This window comes from Centrocercus urophasianus, unplaced genomic scaffold, assembly GCF_019232065.1.
Source record: "Centrocercus urophasianus isolate 14NV4802_14NV808 unplaced genomic scaffold, USGS_Curo_1.0 seq_689, whole genome shotgun sequence".
Taxonomy (NCBI): domain Eukaryota; kingdom Metazoa; phylum Chordata; class Aves; order Galliformes; family Phasianidae; genus Centrocercus; species Centrocercus urophasianus.
The window spans coordinates 1-19,178 of record NW_024885298.1 but is presented as its reverse complement, the minus strand read 5'-3'; the positions used below and the strand labels follow the sequence as shown (position 1 = coordinate 19,178).

Sequence of the window (19,178 nt, the reverse complement as noted above, 5' to 3'; positions counted from 1 at the left end):
TGGGGTGCATGCTGCAGCTGCTTTGGATGGAGAAGCCCTCTGAGCCCAGCCCCCGTCCTTTTCTGTTCAGTTCCATATCGTGCACCCTGGCCCCTGACTCTCAGAGCAAGGCCTATTGCTTGCTGCTTTCTTCCAAATGAGCACCTCTCTAATTACAGGGCAACACCCAACCCACGCTCCTAGGGCCAGCGGTTTCCTCTGTGAAGAATGGGCTTTGCTGTGGGAAAGGTCTGTTTCGTCTCTTGGCACAGCTCTTGGGATGCTGGGACAAACTTGTTCTGAGCAGAAGGCAACACTGTAGGCTGCTGTGTGGCACCCACAGGGCTGCTCCTCTTGCTTTGCTGGGACCCTGAGTATCTCTGAACTGAAACTCCATGCCGCCAGCTCCCCATCAGAGCTTCATTTTCTTGCATCCTGCTGGGATGCCGTGATGACCAAGCCTCCTCCTGCCTCCTCTCTGCCATTAACCCAGGCAGGAAGGGCAGGCGCCCAAGCATGCAGCCCCGCTGCTGCTGCCGCTGACCCCGAACCGTGGCCGGAGGTGGCTCAGCACCGTGGTGCCAGCACTACTCATTAACTGGGATTTGCGTCATGGGAAGACACTGAAGATGGCCCTCGAGGGTCGCTCACCTCGTCCAACCCACGAGGATCAGGGCTGGGGTGTCCGCGTCGCCTTGCTTGTGCCCTGGGGCTCCAGGGAGGCAGAGGACCCGATTCCCGTCCATCCCGTGGGCTGTAGGCTGCATCGACGCTGAGCTTAAAGGGATGGCGGTCAAATAGAGCCACGGTCAAGCTGCCGTCACCTGTGGGTGATGCTGAGCCCTGCTCACGCCCCATCACTGACAGTTCTGTGTAGTGGCAGTGTCAAAATCCACGTCAGTCGACTTCGGTTCGCCCGCCGCTGCGCAGCAGGTTGGCCCGGGGCAGCCGATCCCGCAGCCCTTCCGTGCGCTGCCGGGGGATGGGGCGCAGGGGGACCTGAGAGCCGCGGCCGTGGGGATGCCGGCGCTCCTGGGCAGCCGTGAGCTGCGCCCCGATTTGTTCCTCCTCAGTTTCTCTTTGTCCCTTTTTCTTCATCCTCCTGTTTTTGTTTGTTTTCTTTCCACTTTTTTTCCCTTCTATATTTTTTCTGATTTCGTTATTTTGTCTTTTTTTTTCCATTTTTTTCCCCTACTTCCTTATCTTTTGTGTTCTCATCTTTCTTTTTTGTCTTTTTGTTCCTCTATTTTTCTGGGTTTTTTTTTCAATTTTTTTCTTTTTTTCTCTGTTGTTTTATTTTCCACTTTTTTTCCTTTTCCTGTAATTCCCTTTTGCTCTTTTTATTTACTTCATCATTTCCTCTTTTTTCATTATTTTTGTTTGTTTTCCCTTTATTTTGTTTTCTTTCCATTTTCCTTATTTACATTTGAGTTGTGCGTACTTTTTTTTTTCTTTCCCCCTTTTTTCCCCGCGCTTCTGTTTCGTTTTGTTTTTTCTTTTATTTTTTTTTTTCCACCCCTCCTTTCTTCTCTTTCTTCCCCCTTTTTCTTTTCCTTCTTTTTTTCGTTTCTCACTTCTTCCATCACCTGTTTAGGTTTTTTTCTCCCCATCCCCCCCGCTGGGGCGGGCGGTGCGGGGCTCGGGGCGGTCCCTGGGCGGCGCCGGGCGGGGAGCGGCGGCCCCGGGGCACTAAAGGGCCGGGAGCGGGAGCGGGGAGCGGCCCACCGCTCGCCATGAGGGCAGCGCTCGCTCCCGGCATCCGCCTGCTGCGCGCCGTGCCCCGGGACAGCCGGTGAGGGAGGACCCGGCGGGGGCGCGGGATGGGCAGCGGGGAAACGTGGGGGGCGCTGCGCTCCGCTGCACGGGGATGCGGCGGACGGGGATGCGGCACGTGGCAGGGTGGAGCTGCCGCCCTCGCACCTCGCTCCTGCCGTGTCGTCCGTATGGGCTGCGTGCCTCCCCGGCCTCGGGCAGTGGTGGGCAGAGGGGCCGGTGCGGCGCTTGGGCGGTGGGAAAATGTTGCCGGGTGCCCCGAGGCTCAGCCTCGCAGGGCTGCTCCAGGCAGAGGACGCGTGGTGCTGGGGGAGCCCCTGAGCGCGTCCCTGGGAGCAGTTAGGGATACCGGGTTCCCCCTCGGGACACGCAGAGCCTGGGTTGGGCGCTTCTGCAGGCATCCCGTCCGTCCTGTCCTGCGGGATGAGGTGCCGAGTCTGCGCCGGGTTAATGGAGCAGAGCGCTCTGCAGCCGCGGCTGAACAACCCGGTTGCCGCCTGCTTCCGCTCTGCTTGCCCTGCTCTGCTGCCGTCTTTTCCACCCCCCAGTTTGTCCCTTGGGCTCGGGACGCACACGGGACGTTTCTGTTCCTCTTTCTAACTCGCAATGCCCTGCAGTGCTCAGCAGTGATTTCATTATAAAATTGAATGGCTTTCCATTGTTTTTGTTGTGTTTGGTTTCGTTTTTTTTTAATCAGGATGCAGAGTCCCACTCTTTGGGTTGGGATCTTCCAGGTGCTCTTCTTCAGCTCTGCTCAGAGCAGCATCCTTTGGAGACACCTCTCCCCATTTTTCCCAGTTTCCCACATTTAATTGGAGCAAACAGGAGGGAACAAAGCGTGCAGCCCTCCTCCCTTTCCATTTCCCAGCTCGGTTTTGCTGAGTGCTGGCGGTGCTGTGACTCCACCACGCTTCCACCCGTGGCCCCGCGTGACGTGGGGCTGCAAGGCCAGAGAAGCCCCAGCCCAGCCAATCACTCCATTAGCAATAATCCCACTCTTATCTTTTATCCCAATTACAACCCCAACCTCAGGGCACTGCACTGCCTGGGGAAATGCCTATCTGGAGCTGATCCACCTAGTAGAAAGTCCTCCACCATCCTCATAAGAACCAGGGGTATTCAGGGGGAGAACTGAGAGAAAATGGCCGCACTTTTCCCCTTTTCCATGCTTTTCAAAGGAAGCTGCTCAGCTCTCCATCACAGGCTAAGAGTAGTATGCCTACACCCAAATATTGCAACCACTCCCTGCAAGGATCCATCCTATGTCCTGCTGACTCTCATCCTCCTGATCTCATACTGAAGAATGGAATTTTTTGAGGTGGTAACTGGGTTTTTTCCCCTATCCCTGACTCCCCTGTCCTGCAGCTACCGTGGACTGACGCTAGTGCTGACCTTCCTCTCCTACACCAGCTACCACCTCTCCCGAAAACCCATCAGCATCGTCAAGGTGAGCGACACAGCACCCCGTACCCACATCCCATCTCCCGTATCCTGGGAGGATCCCTGAGGACCTCCCCGGACTGCACTCATCCCATTTGCTCTGTGCACCCTCCCAGAGCCAGCTGCACCTCAACTGTTCGGAACTGGGCACCAACCCCCACAACGACTCCAACAGCACCACGTGGTGCAGCTGGGCGCCCTTCGGTAAGGCTGGTACCCAGCACCCCAAACGCACCCAAATCTCAGCTCTGTGCCTGGAGGCAGTTTCAGTCATTAATGGGTTAAGCTGGGCAGGGAGGGGCCCAGCACTCATTAGGCTGGAGGTGATTAAGTGGTGCAGGATTGTGCCCTGTGCCCCAGACCAAAGGACAGTGAACGCTGAAATCAGGACAGGGTGGTCTGACTCCCAGCTCCCAGCTCCCAGCCCTGCAGCCCGACCTGGGAGGGTCTGTGAGGTGGGGATGGGGATGGGGATGCAGCCGCAGCCCTAATGCTTTCTCTTCTCCAGATCAGGACAACTACAACGAGCTTTTTGGTGCTCTGGACAATGCCTTCCTTGTGGCGTATGCCATCGGGATGTTCATCAGGTACAGGGGCTGTGCTCGTGTTCCCCAGCTCAGCCCCACGCTCCCCGTTTGGCACCACTGCTCAGTTTCCCATGCTCTCTCCACAGTGGCATTTTCGGGGAGCGGCTGCCGCTGCGGTACTACCTGTCAGTGGGCATGGTGCTGAGTGGGATCTTCACAGCACTCTTTGGCTTTGGCTACTTCTGGAACATCCACGTCCTGTGGTACTTCATCGTTGTGCAGGTGTGGCCTGACCTCATCTCAGTTTTGGCGTTTCCTCCCCGCTCAGTGTGGGCGCCGATACCGCCCGCCCAGTTTGGCAGGTGCTCCCAGATGACACTCTGGGATGTCGCTCTGCTTCCTCCTGCTGGGAAAAATACCCACGTTTGGGTGTTTGCTCTCTCCCTGCCAGGTGTGCAATGGGCTGGCACAGACGACCGGCTGGCCCGCAGTCGTGGCATGTGTCGGGAACTGGTTTGGGAAGGGGAAGTGAGTGCGCGTCCCTGTCCCCGTGCCTCCTGCTCACAGCCGATGCTCATCCCACTGTCTTGCCCCACAGGAGGGGTCTGATCATGGGCATCTGGAACTCACACACCTCCGTGGGCAATATCCTGGGCTCTCTCATCGCGGGCGTCTGGGTGTCCTCTGACTGGGGCTTGTCCTTCATCGTGCCCGGCATAATCATCGCTGTCATAGGCATTGTCTGCTTCTTCTTCCTTGTGGAGCGTGAGTGGTGATGCGAATACCCAGCATAGATTTTCTCTTTGCTCATTTCCAAGTGGTTTTGATGACCCCCAAAAGCAATTTCATTTTGGAGGCAAGCAGGGATGTGTCCTCGGTGCCGGGAGCAGACTGAGCACCACAGGAATGCTCAGCATCCTTTGGGATCACACCCTGGCCTCCCTTATGCATTGTCTTCTTGTAGTTAGCTTTGCTCAGAAACATTTTGGGAGGTCTTGTGGGTTTTTGTGGGGATGTTTCACTGCCAGGGACGTGGCCCCTGCAAGGCAGTGCTCTCAGGGGTGCCTTTTCCTCCCACAGATCCTGAGGACGTTGGCTGCAGCCCCCCCCCAGCAACACGTGAGTTCCATCGCTGTGCCTGGGGTGGGTGGGCCCCCCAGCCTGCAGCCACACATTGCCAGGGATCAACTAGCTTGTAAATGCCTCGGTGCTGTCAGAAATCTGAATGGTGCCTGGCTGCTGGGATGCTTACTGCATTGGTGCAGGCATCCTATGGGCCAGTTCTCAACCCAAGTCCTCACATCCCAGCAGCAAACTTTATCATTTCAGCAAACCTTAAGGTTCAGCCCCACATCTACTTGCTTTTAGGATGCATCAGATGAGAAGGATCCTGAAGGGGTGACCTCTGAGGACTGCAGCAGCACTGACTCCAAAAAGCTGGCTGAGGAGCTTGAAGCCATCAGCTTCCTCGGGGCGCTCTGGATCCCCGTGAGTCCCTTCCTCCATACGGCCCTGGCAATAAAATTAGTGGAAAAATGTGCTCCTGATGCCGTCTTCTCTCCTCACAGGGTGTAGTGGAGTTCTCCCTTTGCCTACTCTTTGCCAAGCTGGTGAGCTACACCTTCCTCTACTGGCTGCCACTTTACATCGTGAATGTTGGTGAGCTTTTGGAGATGCAGAGCAGAGCAGGGTAGATTCAGCCCCTCCTCACCTGGCTTCTCACCCCGCTCCTCTTCCTGCAGCTCATTTTGGTGCCAAGGAAGCTGGAGACCTGTCCACCCTCTTTGATGTTGGCGGTATTTTAGGTTTGTGGTGCGCCTGGGTGCAGGCTTGGATCAATCCTTGGGGACAATCCTGGGTCTCTCTCACCCAGGATCACCATTCCCTTAGAGAAAATATCTTTTGTGGAGAGTTGTCCGTGGGTGCAGAGAAACCATGCGCAGGCAGCCAGCTCATGGATAAATGACAGCCCTTCTCTGATGCGAACATACTGAACTTGGATGTTCAGTCTTTAAGATATTTAACTTCGGGGGCATCTCGCTCAGAAGATGGGACAAAAGAGCATCCCAGTGCAGTGAACCACTTAATTTGGGGCTAACCCAGTGTGGCACTGCTTTGCCCTTGGGACTGATGTGATTCCTTTATTGCAGGCGGGATATTTGCTGGCCTCATCTCTGACTACACTGGTGGCCGGGCCACCACGTGCTGCGTGATGCTGGTGGTGGCTGCTCCCATGGTAAAAAAATAAAAAAGACCCCAAAGGGATCTTTGTTCTCCATCCCACTCTGTCTTGAAGGCTGGGCAATACTGCGGTGAAGCCTTGGGGTCTCACTGAGCCAGTCCAGCTTTCATCCCTTTGCTTTGCACCCTGAAAGCTGAGAGCCCAAGCACCTGCGTGTAGCTCACCTGGCTTTGCCACCGTGAAACACAGCTCATTAGCTGTAACCCAATCCATGCTGACTTGCAGCTGTGAGCCTTCTTCCCACAGCCCTTCTGAAGCCCTTCTGGAACCACGTGCACCATGGCCACATCCAACAGCCACAATAGCACTGCTGGGGCAAATCGGTGCCTGGCGAGCAATGCTGCGCCATAAATTGCCACAACCTGTCTGTCTGGGATTCAGTCTGTTGGGACACAAGGCCAAGCCTGTGCCCCTTCACCTGCATCCAGCCAATGCTCACCACTTCCCAGCCCACTTGAAAGGGGCTTCAAGCTCAATGCAGTGATGTTTTGGGTCTCCAAGGGGCTCCCATCCTGCACCTAGGGTTATGATGCTGTGAAATTTCCAAGGAAAGTGGGATACTGAGGATGGGTTTGTGCTTTGTCTGTCTTCCAGCTGTTCCTGTACAACTATGTTGGACAGAATGGCATTGGCACGTCTATAGGTAGGGAGCAACTGCGTGCAGTGATTCCAACACTGGTGGGCAGTGCGAGAAGTTCCACTCACTCTCCTGACTGCATTTCTCCCCTCAAGCTGGGGCTTAGGGCACCCTCCTGGCTTTATTTTGGGAAGGAGACCCTGGATGTTTTTTTCATTACCAAACCAGTGGGCTTGGCTGGGGAAAACATGAGCTGTTGAATGCAATGCACACAGAGCAGGACTCACTGGGATGATGCTCCCACATCCCGCAGCTCCTGGGAGCATTCAGCTTCTGCCTCTCCACCACATCCTGGCTCAGGGCTGACCCCAGGCCGTCTTTTTCCTTGCAGCAATGCTGATCGTCTGCGGTGCGCTGGTGAACGGCCCCTATGCACTCATCACCACGGCAGTGTCAGCAGATTTGGTGAGAGTCACGGGGCTGTGTGCATTTTTAGCTGTGTTCCCACTCCTGTCCAGAAAAGCAGGATGGTCACACTGTGCTTTCTTCCTACTGCTTCCTCAGTTCCCAGCTGTGTGACTCCTCTTTCTGTTCCCTTGCATCTCCCCTAAGCCTGTACCTAGTGGGAGAATTTGCTCACGAGTCACAAGAATGCCACATCCCTGCATACGCTCAGTCTTCCCATCTGACACATGGAAATTGCCAGCATGTGTGGTGCTTAGGCTGTTCCTCCTCTCTCCTCTCTTCCCACAGGGAACCCACGAGTCCCTCAAAGGAAACGCAAGAGCCCTCTCCACCGTCACAGCCATCATCGACGGCACGGGATCCGTAGGTCTGTACGGCCGGGGCTGCTGGGTGTTCTGGTGCTGTGGGGCTGGGATGCCTTTCTCCCCTATTCCCATATCCTAACACCTCTTGTGTTCCCTGCAGGTGCTGCTCTGGGGCCTCTCCTGGCAGGGCTTATCTCCCCCACCGGCTGGAATAATGTATTCTACATGCTGATAGCAGCTGACGTCTTGGCTTGCCTGGTAGGTCTCTCCATGGAGGTTCCACAGCGTGAAGGTTCAGCCCCACAAACAGCATTCCCCAGGAAAACCCCCAAAACGCATCTCCCAGCAATGACAAAGCTCCCACCTTTCCTCTTGCAGCTCCTTGCTCGTGTGGTGGTCAAAGAGGTGCGCGCATGCTATGGCTGCTTGGCGAGGAAGAGAGGGTATGTCCAGCGTGGCATGGGGATGTTTGTGGGACATGGCCGAGGGATCGCAGTGCTGAGCACCATCCTTGTGTCTTGTAGCTCTAGTGTGCAGCTCACAGAGTCAGTGCTGGATGGGAAGTAGCTCGGTGTGAGTACCTCCAGCTGCACCCGCTTCAGCACCAGCACTGAATGCAAACACTGATCAGCCCCGGTGCTTGGCGTGTCACTGGCAGCCACACTCCAGCTGGAGGTGTCCCTGCTCGCTGGGGAGTTGGACCAGACGGCCTTTAAAGGTCCCTTCCAACGCAAACCATTCTGTGATTCTATGATTGCAAATAATTCCATGGCCAAGCCAAAGGACCCAACCCCAGCGAGAGGCCGTGCTGCAGGCAGGCACTCGGCACATCCCCATCTCCAATGCCTTGGGACGCACAGTACTGATTAACTCCACACAGCCAAATTTAGAGGCTGCCCACCTGTGCTAATGAGTAGATGATGCTGCTAATCAGCTCACGGCCAAATTGCTGTGGGGAGGGTGCACCTAAATCATCTCCAAATCAGCACCGGCCAAACGCCACGGTGAGCCGTGCTGTGCAGCCCAACACGAGCTCCTCCATCTTGTGCCCGCAGGTGAGGAGCAGCGTCGGTCCTCCTGGCGGTAAGTGCGGCCGGAGCTGCGGCCCCACTGCCGCTTCTGTGCTGTCTGCACCGCGCTGCGGGCGGCGCCTCTGGGGAACGCTGCGGGGCTTCGGGCCGCTCCCGCTCTGTCTGGAGGTGCGGCGGTGGCGGATCTTCCCCTCGCACTTTCCTCTCCCTGCGGCCGGAGCCCGGGAGCTGCTTTTCCCTCCCTCCGTTCCCGCTGCTCAGCCCTCGCTCTGTCCCCGCAGGTTCAAGCGGTTCTGACGCGTCCTCGCCAGCCGTCCCGCGCTGCCCAAGGGTGAAGGCACGCGGCCGCCGTGCCGCCATGTCACCGTGCCACCGCGCCAGCCCCGGGCCTGTCCCGCCACCATTTTGTCTCGGTGGGAGGAGGAGGCGGCCAGGAGCAGCGGACAGTGCTGGGGCCAGTTCTGCGCCATCGGCTGTTTTATTAATAAAAAGGTGCAAAGCCTGCGCTGCCCACGTCTGTCCGGGTGCTGCGAGCTCCCTGCTGCGGGCTCACCCTGCCCTGCACGCAGTGCTGTGGGACGTCAGACCATCACTGCAGCGGCAGCAGCGCCATCCCTTCCCGGAGAGCTGCAGTGCAGACGCTGCTGCTCCTCGCCGCTCCGTTCACCCCGCTCTGCTCCGCTGTACCGCTCAGCATCAGGACAGGAGACAGGTCCCGATGGGCGCATCAGCACGCGTGCTCTCGTTTCAGTGCAGGAGGCTGACGGCCTTCGTTAGCCATCTCCTAATTAGAGGAGTGGAACAGGAGGGCCACCTAATTAGCGTGATGCCAGCTGTGCAGCCAGCTGTGTGTTTGGGGGGGCTCAGTATGAGGGGTGGCGTGGATTGGGGCGCGTGGATCCTGGCCCAAAGAACACATCTGGGCCCTGTGTTTTATTATGCGCTGATTTCATCGCTGGAGAGGAAAAGAGGGGAGAAAAGAAGAAAAACAAGGCCCTGTGGAGCAGCGTGCAGCGTGTCCCTGCGCAGCGATGGATGGATTTGGAAAGCAATGGCCACTGCTGTGCACCCAGCAAACTGGGGAGGAAAGAGAGAAGTGATGGGGTACCAGAGAGAAGCAAATTCCCGGTTTGCCAGCACAGTATCACCGAGATGGGCTGAGAACAGTCAGCATCACAGAATATCCTGAGTTGAAGGATCACTGAGCCCAGCTCTGGGTACATGTGAAACTGAGCTTAGCCTTAATTGCAATGGGAGGATGGGGAAGGCTGAAATACACACCTAAAGCAAAATCCCACAGATGTGACACACACACACAGGGGCTTGTTGCAAAACCACAGGCTTTTTTCATTTCTTCCTTTTTTTTTTTTTTTTTTCTCCAACTTCTGCCCTTTGTTGCCTCAGCTCACAGTTTTTCCAGAATGAACTGAAGCTGCGTTCTGCTGCAGCTGGGCTTGGAAAATGTGAGCAGCCCTGGCTGCAGTGCTGGGAGCACCGGAGCCCAGTGCCAGGAATCAGACATTGCGCCGGGACTTCAGAGACCAACGGGAGGGCTGCATCCCTGGGTCGATCACAGCACCCGGGCACTAAAAAGCTCATGCTCCTCTGCTTCGGAAAATTGGGATTTTAGGGCACGCAAAGCTGAGGGGCAGCACCGCATTCCCCTCTAGCAGCCGCCCCTGTGAGCTCATCCATCCGCGACCTGCAGTGCTGCTCTCTGAGCCGTGCCAGGAAGGGCCGAGCTGCCTTTGGAGCAGTGCTGGCTCTGCAGGGGTGAGGAGGTGGTTCGGGCACGGGCTGTAATTACCCGCGCAAGGAGCAGCCGGCGGGCGCTGAAGGGCTTTTTAATTAGCAGCCAAAGGCAAAGCGGGCCTCAACAGCGGGAAGCTGAAGTCAGCAAAGTCAAGGTGGAAATCAGAGGCCAGTTCTGTGCCAGAGAGAGTAATTAAACGCCAGCAGAGCGCGGCACGCGGCGTGAGGAATTGCCGTCACTCATAGACCTTAAATCAGGAGCAGGAGATTCTCCTGTGCTGGGCACCAGAATCCCAGCAGCCGAGCAGCCCCGCTCCTTCCTAATGAGCGGGCAGAGCTTGGTGCAAGGAGGGCTGTCGTCCCAGCAGCCCATGAGCAGCTTTCAGCCCGCTGCTGCCGCTCACAGCACTCCTGATGTGGGGGTTCTCTTGCTGGGATTTAGCACCATCCTCCCGGATGGGATGTGGATCATCTGCAGGAGGAGAGCAGGCAGCAGGAAAACAGTGGGTGATGACATCTCCCTGAATCCCAGCATCTGACCAGCAACGGAGGATCACAGAATTGTAAGGGATGGAGAAGACCACTAGGACAATCATTTTTGGTTCGGGGGGGAGACAGCAGCAAAAGCCTTGAAAGCAGCTCTGGCTCACAGTGATTCCTTCCTTCCCCAAAAATAAACAGGAACTGTCTGGAAAGGCCCTGTGTGGAGGGAGCAGAGCTGCAGTGCTACACCCAGCATGAATGACACTGCAGAGCACCCACAGCCATCGGAGCACCCCCCAGAGGGGCACAGGGCAAGGATGGGGTCTATCTTAATGGTCCCCCCGAGTGCCCCCCAGGGGCACTAAGGGGAGCACAAAGCAAACATTCTGGGTGTATTTCCAGGGAGAAGCCTCACACTTCTGCTTTTAGGGCTTTTTTTTAGCACTTCAGCTGCACTGCCACAGCTTCCCTATTTGTGAGACGCGGCACCAGCAGTGAGGCTTTGGGAACTGTTCACTGCTGTCACTGCTATTAAGATGAAGAATCAAATACAAATTCTGTTTCAGGCTCAACTTCAGAATCTCCCAGAGAGCAAATGCTGGTGTTGCATAACTGGGAGCAGAGCACAGGGAGCATCCCAACCCCCCCACACCTGGAAAGGAGGAGCCTCACAAAAAGCACAGAAAGGCCAGCTTTCAGTACCACCAAAGTGCTGCAGAACTCCTATTATTAGAAAATAGATAAAGACTGGGCCAGGGCTTCCTTCAAAAGTTTTATTAATGTTAAAAAAAGAATTTAAAAAACCCAACAATTTGTGAATATTGATTCAGTAAAAAATCAACGCCCCAACTCGGTCACCCGGTTTATTGCCACGAAAATGGGATCCACTTCTCGGGGACCTTCCCTCCGTGCTGCTGAAATAAAACAAAGTGAAGAAACCACCCTCCCTCCGTTCCCTTGAAAAAAGGACAGAAAAAGGAGATAAAGTATTAACTCAAACCAACCGAGGCCTCAGGCTGAGCCTGAGACAGGTGGGCTCAGAGGGATAACCGAATCGGCTGGAAGAGGCCCCCCGGATCACTGAGCCACCAACCAGTCAGTGCTCCATCTCCGCTCATCCCATTTCCGCTGACGGGCAGAAGGGGATCCACCGAAATCCCTGCAGAACGGCTCCGTGGCACAGCCTCACCTCCAGCAGCGCAGCGCCTTGGCGTGGATCGGCTCCAGGAGGTGCATCCCCAGCAGCAGCACGCAGCCCAGCAGCAGCAGGGCCATGAAGGCCAGCAGCACCAGGCGGCCCACCAGGAAGGTGTCCACGATCTGCGGGCAGAGCACACCGTTACAGCCTGCGCCCCTTGTGGCTGGGAGAGAAAAGGGAGAACCAGGAAACTTCTGGGGCTCCACTACATCATCCTGGTCACAGAATCTTCAGGTGCAAACAGAAAGATTCAGAAGAAGGCAGGAAGGCAAGAAGGCTGCTTCCAGCATCAGCCCCTCGGTTCTGGGGCTGCCCCAGGGCTGCGTGCCCCGGCTCCATTGAGCTGAAGGCACTGGCGCACAGCCCCAGGATGCTGCGGTGAGGGTCTCCTGTGGCTGCCGCGGTGGCTCTTTCAGCGCGTTTCACTTTTTAATTAGCCAATTAGCAGGGCTTCATGCAAAGAGCCCAGGTCATGCATTATGTATGGACGGGGAAAGTCCTGCCCGACCGGGGGACCAAGAATACAAGCCGGCCATCGGGGCCGGCCGACGGGAACAGCGGTGCCCTGCCTTTATGTGCGCGGGTTTCACCCGTGGCAGAAAGAAGAAGAAACCATAAGGATTCGTGGCACGGATCGGCACCACGAGCAACAACTGGTTTACATCAGTCCGGAACGAAACGCACCTTGAAGCAGAGCGCGGGGGAGCCTGGAGAACGAAGGGCGGAGGAACGGGAGGGGAAAATCGCTAAGAACCGCTCGAGGGCGGAGGGGGGGAGCTCACCTGGGGGCCCGCGGGCGGCCCCGCACCGCCGTCCTCCCGCGGGTACAGCAGCAGCGCGGCGCTCAGCAGCGCGGCGCACAGCGGCACGAGCAGCGCGGCCAGCCTGCGAGCGGAGCGGCGCGAGGCCTCAGCGGCACCGCGCCACCACCGCGCGACCGCCCGCGGCCCCGCCGCGCGCCGCCCCCCTTACCGCGCGGCCCCCGAGGCGCGAGCGAGCAGCAGGCAGAGCAGCAGCGCCAGCGCCCACAGCCCCGCCAGCAGCAGCGCGCCCGGCCCCGCGCCCAGCGCCGTTCCCGCCATGCGTCCGCGCCTTCTGCCTGGCAACCGCGCCGCTTCCGCCCGATCGGCGCCGCCCGCCGCGCGCTCCGCGCTTCCCATTGGCTGAAGGAAGGGGCGGCTCGAGGCCTTCCCGCGCCGTCAGGCTGCCGCGCGCCGTGCGGGTCTGGGCGGTGCCGAGTCCGGGTTCGGTGCCGGTGGAGCAGCGCCCGCGGCGCCCCGTGACGCTCACCGGCCCACCGCAGTGCGCGCCCGCGGATGGCTTCGTGTCAGCGCCCGAGAGTTCCTCGGGAGGAGCCCCGTGCTCGGCTGGGTGGAAGCCCGTATGCGGTGCTATAGGCGGTGCTTCACCGAGCGCTGCTTGACCCGCGTTTTATTTCTGCTGCTCCTCCCGTGAGCCCCCGCAACCAAATAAAATAAAAGGCAAAACGGAAAAAGAATCGAAGAGGAGAAAAAGCAAATTGTGAATTGGAAAAGATGGGGAAGCAGCGAAAATGGAGGATCTCCACGAGTGCAACTTCGTGGGCGTTCTGCACGGGGACGGGTTGGGGCGGCACGCGCGGGCTGCACGAGCGGCGGTGCTGGCAGGGAGCACAGCTGGTCGCTGCAGCGCTCAGTGCGGGCTGTGCTGCAGGGCTGTGAGGGGCCCAGGCGGGCGCTGCTGGTCGGTCGAAGCCTGGAGACAAAAGCAACGAAACGTCCTCACTGTGATTACTGTCATCGGTAACGAATTGTTTATAATGACTGTTGAGTTGTTATATGAATGCTTTTATTACTATTAATTTGTGACCAAATCGCCCACCTGCAGACTGGGGGAGGTGGTTTTGGTGGGTGTTTGGGGATGGAGAGGTGATCCCCTGGGCAGCTGGGGCTGGAGACGAACGGAGCCTTGCAGAGATGCGATTTCCCAGCACTGAGGCTGATGAAGCGCAGGCCCAGCAGGACACGGAGTCACCTTTCTCCAGAGGCCGCAGGGCAGGGCGGGTTGGATCAGAGCTTGCTTGGAAATTAATTGTGTGAGGTACAGGGCAGGGTTGGGATGAGGGGTCTCTCTTGGGGCGATAGTGCACAGCTGTGATGGGCAGCACCGTGCTGTGTCCTGCACTGCACCAGAGGTGCCAACCCGAGGCAAAATGGAATAGCTATGAAACAAGGAAAACAAGAAAGCCTCCCCCGGCTGGACCAGCATGCTTTGGAGCTACTTTCTGCCCCAGAACATGGATTGAAATGGAAATCCCCATCCCGCTCCATCCCCAGTGCAGTGGGCTCTCTGACTCCAAAGATGAAAATGGGGTGAGGCCCAGCAGCAGGGAGCTGCGAGAGGTCGGACAAAGCCGTCGAGTGTTTCCCTCAGCACAGCAGAGCAGGCAGAGCAGAGGAGCTGATCCAGAGCCCCTTGCACCACTGTAAAGCCTGCAGTGTGACACTGACTGTGGGCTGGCTTATCAAATATTAGGAGCAGGCGCTGATGCAGGTCTATCCTACTCCTGATTTAAAGACGGCTGAATTGCTAAATATTTTTATTAGCAGCGAATTTGCGGCTTGCTGGAACTAATTTCACGCCCAGTAGATATGGAGCTTAAGCTGGGGATGGCGTTAAATTGCTCTCTGGTACGGGTGCATAAGTCCTTTGGGGATGATGCTGGATGGGAGCGGGTGCCAGGGTCCTTTTGGGGCATCATTTTGGGGCAACATCTCTGGGGCCTGGCTTTGCTTTTGGAGGGGCTAAGCTTGCTGCAAGCACAGAGGGAGCAGGGAGCAAGGTTGGGAAGATGCTCTTTGTGTTTTAGGGATGCATTTGGCATATCTGTGATATTTGGGGCATTGCGAGCGACAGCATCCTGTGGTTTTTCACCACGTCTGGAAAAGGCTTTTCCATCGCACTGCTGCTGCTGTGGGTTGGACGTGGCACAGATGGGGAAGGTGGGCTGTGGGCGGCACTGGGCGCAGCTGGGACGGCGCAGGGCGACGGGCACACGGCGCTGTGGGCTCTGCTGACAGCCACAAATGCCCGTGCTGTGATGAGGGCTGTTCGATCCCTGCCCGGCATCTCCCCAGCGTCACGCACAGACCGGCCGGGGGATGAGTTGCCCTTTTCCAAAGAGAATCACTAATGAAAGAAAGTTAAAATAATATAGGAGAGTTCATAATGGCTCCGGTGGGGATACGGCTCTCTCACAGGAACCCATTTCGTATTATCTTTCTCCTGCTCATGGCGGAAATCAATTTTAATAGCAGTGACAGGAAATGAGGATGTAAGACTTCAAATAGAACAAATCCTGCAACGCTCAGAAATAATAAAATGGGATATGAAGTCACTTTTTAAATAAAAAACTTGATCTTGTCAAGAGAAAATGCGCCTAAAAGCACCCAAACGTGCTGGGCTTGGGGGACAGAAGTGGTTCTCACTGTTGGGTGAAATTTCCCCCACGATCAGCACACAGTCTGAAGCTGAACTCGTACTGCTTTCTGGGATCTTTTTTCCTGTTAGATCTCATCCAAAGGTGAAGGGGGGAAAAGAAAGCCTGGAGTGGGGCAGCGCTTCACTACTGGGCAGTGGCTGTGCAAAGCCCGGCCTCCATCTGCAGGACACCGTGTGATTGTAACTGAGCTTTTTGCTAGCTGTTATTGTTTTGTTTATTCATTGTTCTTTTATCAGTTATCATTGATTTGATTACCAGTCCTTGGTGCTCTGTTTCTATAGTAGCCCACTGACATTTTTTAACCCAGGGACATTGAGGGTTTGGGGAGCCTCCCAGACCAGGACGGGCTTCTGCAGACACGGCATTCCCTAAAGCACATCGCGAGGTGTCCGTGTTGCCTTTTCCCATTGCATAAGAATAGGAATGCGGTCACTGCTTCCATCCTTGCTCCAGAACCTTTTCCAGACACGTGCGATACCGCAGAGCCATTCGATGGAACTCCCAACACTTAACTTTAAGTGGCTCATCATCATTAGATCTTTTGGTATTCCTCGTAATGGCGCTAATCACGGGCCACTCATTAGATTTTAATGTGGCTGTAATATGTTCATCCATTGTCATTCAAGTGCAATTTGGCTCACTGGAAGGGCTGAGCGGTGTCACTGGGTTTGATGGCAACGCCTTGCGTTCCCCTGCCTTGTCAGCCAACAGCCAGGCGCTCTGTGGTCTTCAGAAATTAAACGGTGGGGTTTTCAGAGCCTTTGGGTTTGTATCAGCACTCTGGGGACGTCTGAGCTGACGGCTCACAGCTTTGTCCCATCACGCATGGGCAGCCCCGGGTTGGGGTCACACCTCTTGGGGACATCCCTGGGCATTCCTGCTCCTCTCCAACCTGATTTTTATTACTGATTGATGGGGGAAAAAAAAAGGAAAGAAAAGCAGTTAGAAAGAGAAAGGAAGCAAGTCCTTTCTGCCCTTCCAAAACCCCACGATGGCATCCCCATGTTCTCATGTTCTCCAAGCACATCCTTTTATGTCAGCCCTGTGGTTTGGGCCGGGATCTGGAGGAAACACTTCAGTTTTCCCAGGTCCATCTGTGAGTCTCTGGCTGACTCCAGCAGACGCATTATGAGGCGTTTGGGTGGTAGATGGGATGCTTTTGGGGAACTTGGGCAGAAAATCAGAAGTTGGCTCATCAGATGGCCTCCTGTAATTGCAGTGCAAAGCCCCAGTCACAGCGGGGGCTGTTAAAAGCAGAACTGAATCTTTGCAAACTTTCATGGGTATAATTTCAGGAGAGATCAAAAAAATGACTCTAGCATCGGGATGTAAAGCTACTCAAAATTCAAAGTTTATAGTCCATCTGTCTCTTTGCTTCAGGGAGCCTGTATTAAATTTATTGCTAAATAAAACAAATAAGCCTAGCAAAAATCGGCACCGAAATCTGCATACCCAGATGAGAATTAGCACACGTCTCTTGCTATGATGGCTGATTCTCAATTTGCATCTTTAAGGAGTTGTGACCAGAGCTGCATCTCCTGTGTCCCCGTGGGCTGGGTGAGCCCCCAGCATGGACCGAGCCCAAAACACTGCAGGTTGAGCCCAAATCCACCGGGCTGCAGCAGCACAGAGCGTGGATGGGAACTGCGGCTGGGAGACCCCGAAGGAGCAGCAAGACTTTATTACGGCTGGAAATTAAACATTTAAAAGCAGCAAGTTGGCAGTGGGGATTTTCTAATAAAAGCCATTTCGCCTGCCATTTACCCAGCACTTCCATCCAAAAGGACCCCAGCGCGCTTTCCCAGCTCAGCAAGGTGTCATTAACCCCTGGCCGGCCGATGGATGCCATCCCTCCTCCTGGTGCCTATGGGTTATTGATAAAGCCTTCGCTGTACCCCCCTGCACTTACCTGGTAGGGGCTGTTATGTGCGGAATGCACCGTGCCTTGTTTGTTTTCCAGCAGCAAACAGCACTGCTGCGCTGCTGCCACGAACGTTTTGGGTTTGCTCTCGTTCCCAGGAAAGTCGTGTGCTGGGATAAAGATAACATCGTTGAGCAGTGGTTCTCTGAGCAGTGGTTGTCTGCTGATGTACCGCAAATGGAGGGAAATCAGAATAGCAGAATGAAGCACAGTTGAAAAAGAGGTAAAAGCTGGAGGGTCCCTTCGTTTCAGCTTCATGCCTTAATCAGTTCTGCCCGTGTTCCTGTGATGCTGAGGTTGCGTTGGATGACAGTGATGGATGACTCTCAAAACTCAGTGGGATTTGGGCAAGGCGTGGGAAAGCATGCGAGCCCTAACTGACATCCCAAATATCCGGCACCAACGCAGCACCCAGAGCTGCAGGGCCTGCAGGGGGCCGGGAGCAGCCAGCAGTCAGCGTGGTGCGTCGGGCTCCTTGGAGCCTCCTGGGTGGGTTTTGGGTCGGCCGTTTGGGGCTGAGCCGTGGCCTCTGCCCAACACCGCACCTCACCCGGGCTCATCATCCACCTCTCACTGTTTTAACATCTGTTGCTTAATAATTTACCCTCTCCTCCCTTATACATATTTCAGGGGATTTCAGCATCTCCCATCATGGCGTGCGTCAGGAAATCCAACACCAGCTCCAGTGCAATCTTGGAAGGAGAACTGAATTATTTATGGTAGAGTGGTCAAACGACAGAGAGCGAAGCACCAGGCCTGGTGTAATTTCGTGTCTCCTGCAGCCAGTTATGTAAAAATGTAAATATTACAAGTTATCTGTGTCACTGCTCTTGCCAAATGTTTAATATTTTAGTAAAGTTGCACTGAGTACTCTTGCCACTTCACAGAAGGAACTCGGTGTGCTCTTGAATAAGTGCTAATTAGTTTGCTCTAATTTACAACTTCAAGTGCACAAAACACAGCCTTGGTGTGGGTGTGTGGTGCAAAGTCCCTGTTTTTGCCAAAAGGGTTTAATTTTAGGAAGGTTTCCATTTCCTGATGTGGGACGGGGAGTTTTGAGCAAGGGTTGGGGGGGTTGGATTCCCTTTGCAGCATCCCCTATGGAGGAGGTGTATTTGATATCAAAGTGGCTGCACTTGATATCAAATCTGGATGCGTTTCGTACCAAGCTGATGGAAATTTGTGAGGGGGAGAAAAGAGTGGAGTGAGAGCCAGTGCTGCCCTCAGATGTGGGATGGGTGCTTTACGTATGCATCCAGCCCATCCCGTCCAGCCCCACACCCCACCATTTCCCCCCAGCCCTGCGTGGAGCTGAGCACAGCTTTATGGCTGCTCTGCTGGGTGCTGCCCATGCAATAGCAGAGATGCGGGATGAGCGTCCAGCCCCGATTTGTGCTCCAAATCCAAACCAACACAAAATCCCCAAAAGTCACTGCCCCAAGTCAAAATATAAGGAAATATATGGAGAAAAACAGAAATTTCAGTGCATTTCTCCCCTTTCGTTTTTTTGCGAAGAAGGAAAGCCAGGCGGATAGCCCGCACTTCTGATCTTTTTGTGCTGTTTAGCAAAGGGAACAGGCAACACCTCGCCCACGTGCCTCAGCCAAGAGGTGCTGGGGGCGCCGGCTGCATTTTTTTTAGCAAGAAGCCAAATTTCAGAAGTTTATTTCCAGGAGCGCGGAAACAAAAACGGAGCGGCTGGAAGGCGGCCGTCCAACCAGCGCCCATCGCCGCCAACGTCCGCGCTCGATCCCATCGCTCCCACTGCCCCCAGCGCCCATTGTTCCAGGTTTCCGCACTGCTTCCAGCGACTCCCGCCGTCCTCAGCACGCCCAGTGCAGCCACGACTGCGATCCGCACCGAGCACCGCCCCGCACCGCCCAGCACCAGCGGCCCGACGCGACCCGGCCGGCGATGCAGCGCGGTGAGCGCGGCACCAAGGGCGCGCGGCGCGGCGCGAGCCGCTCCGGGACCGTGGGCGGGGCTGCGCGCGGCGGTGGGCGG

General features: G+C 55.8%; 2 protein-coding genes across 2 annotated transcripts; one reads left to right on the top strand and one right to left on the bottom strand.

Annotated features, from left to right (window-relative positions):
• The first annotated feature begins 1,699 nt into the window (after positions 1–1,699).
• On the top strand, positions 1,700–8,843 carry SLC37A2 (solute carrier family 37 member 2). Its single transcript, XM_042837152.1, has 20 exons — positions 1,700–1,771; positions 3,118–3,199; positions 3,309–3,396; positions 3,701–3,779; positions 3,866–4,001; positions 4,171–4,247; positions 4,318–4,484; positions 4,800–4,831; positions 5,088–5,207; positions 5,288–5,378; positions 5,462–5,524; positions 5,870–5,955; positions 6,556–6,604; positions 6,930–7,003; positions 7,292–7,370; positions 7,469–7,566; positions 7,687–7,751; positions 7,833–7,881; positions 8,364–8,391; positions 8,621–8,843. The coding sequence occupies exons 1-18, from the start codon at positions 1,713–1,715 to the stop codon at positions 7,873–7,875; spliced, it is 1,488 nt and encodes a 495-aa protein (XP_042693086.1). The 5' UTR covers positions 1,700–1,712; the 3' UTR covers positions 7,876–7,881; positions 8,364–8,391; positions 8,621–8,843.
• A 2,490-nt stretch (positions 8,844–11,333) lies between these two features.
• Positions 11,334–12,932, bottom strand: TMEM218 (transmembrane protein 218). The gene is made up of 3 exons (XM_042837151.1): positions 12,745–12,932; positions 12,555–12,657; positions 11,334–11,894 (listed from the first exon to the last, which is right to left on the bottom strand). The coding sequence occupies exons 1-3, from the start codon at positions 12,930–12,932 to the stop codon at positions 11,760–11,762; spliced, it is 426 nt and encodes a 141-aa protein (XP_042693085.1). The 3' UTR covers positions 11,334–11,759.
• Between the last annotated feature and the right edge of the window lie 6,246 nt (positions 12,933–19,178).

Excerpts from the sequence above, each read along its gene's own strand:
- SLC37A2 (XM_042837152.1), top strand. The coding sequence starts at position 1,713 with ATGAGGGCAGCGCTCGCTCCCGGCATCCGCCTGCTGCGCGCCGTGCCC. Across the intron at positions 3,200-3,308 it reads AACCCATCAGCATCGTCAAG|AGCCAGCTGCACCTCAACTG; the intron begins GTGAGCGACACA and ends GCACCCTCCCAG. Across the intron at positions 4,832-5,087 it reads TTGGCTGCAGCCCCCCCCCA|GATGCATCAGATGAGAAGGA; the intron begins GCAACACGTGAG and ends ACTTGCTTTTAG.
- TMEM218 (XM_042837151.1), bottom strand. The coding sequence starts at position 12,932 with ATGGGAAGCGCGGAGCGCGCGGCGGGCGGCGCCGATCGGGCGGAAGCG. Across the intron at positions 12,658-12,744 it reads CGCGCCTCGGGGGCCGCGCG|GCTGGCCGCGCTGCTCGTGC; the intron begins GTAAGGGGGGCG and ends CTCCGCTCGCAG. Across the intron at positions 11,895-12,554 it reads GGCCGCCCGCGGGCCCCCAG|ATCGTGGACACCTTCCTGGT; the intron begins GTGAGCTCCCCC and ends CTCTGCCCGCAG.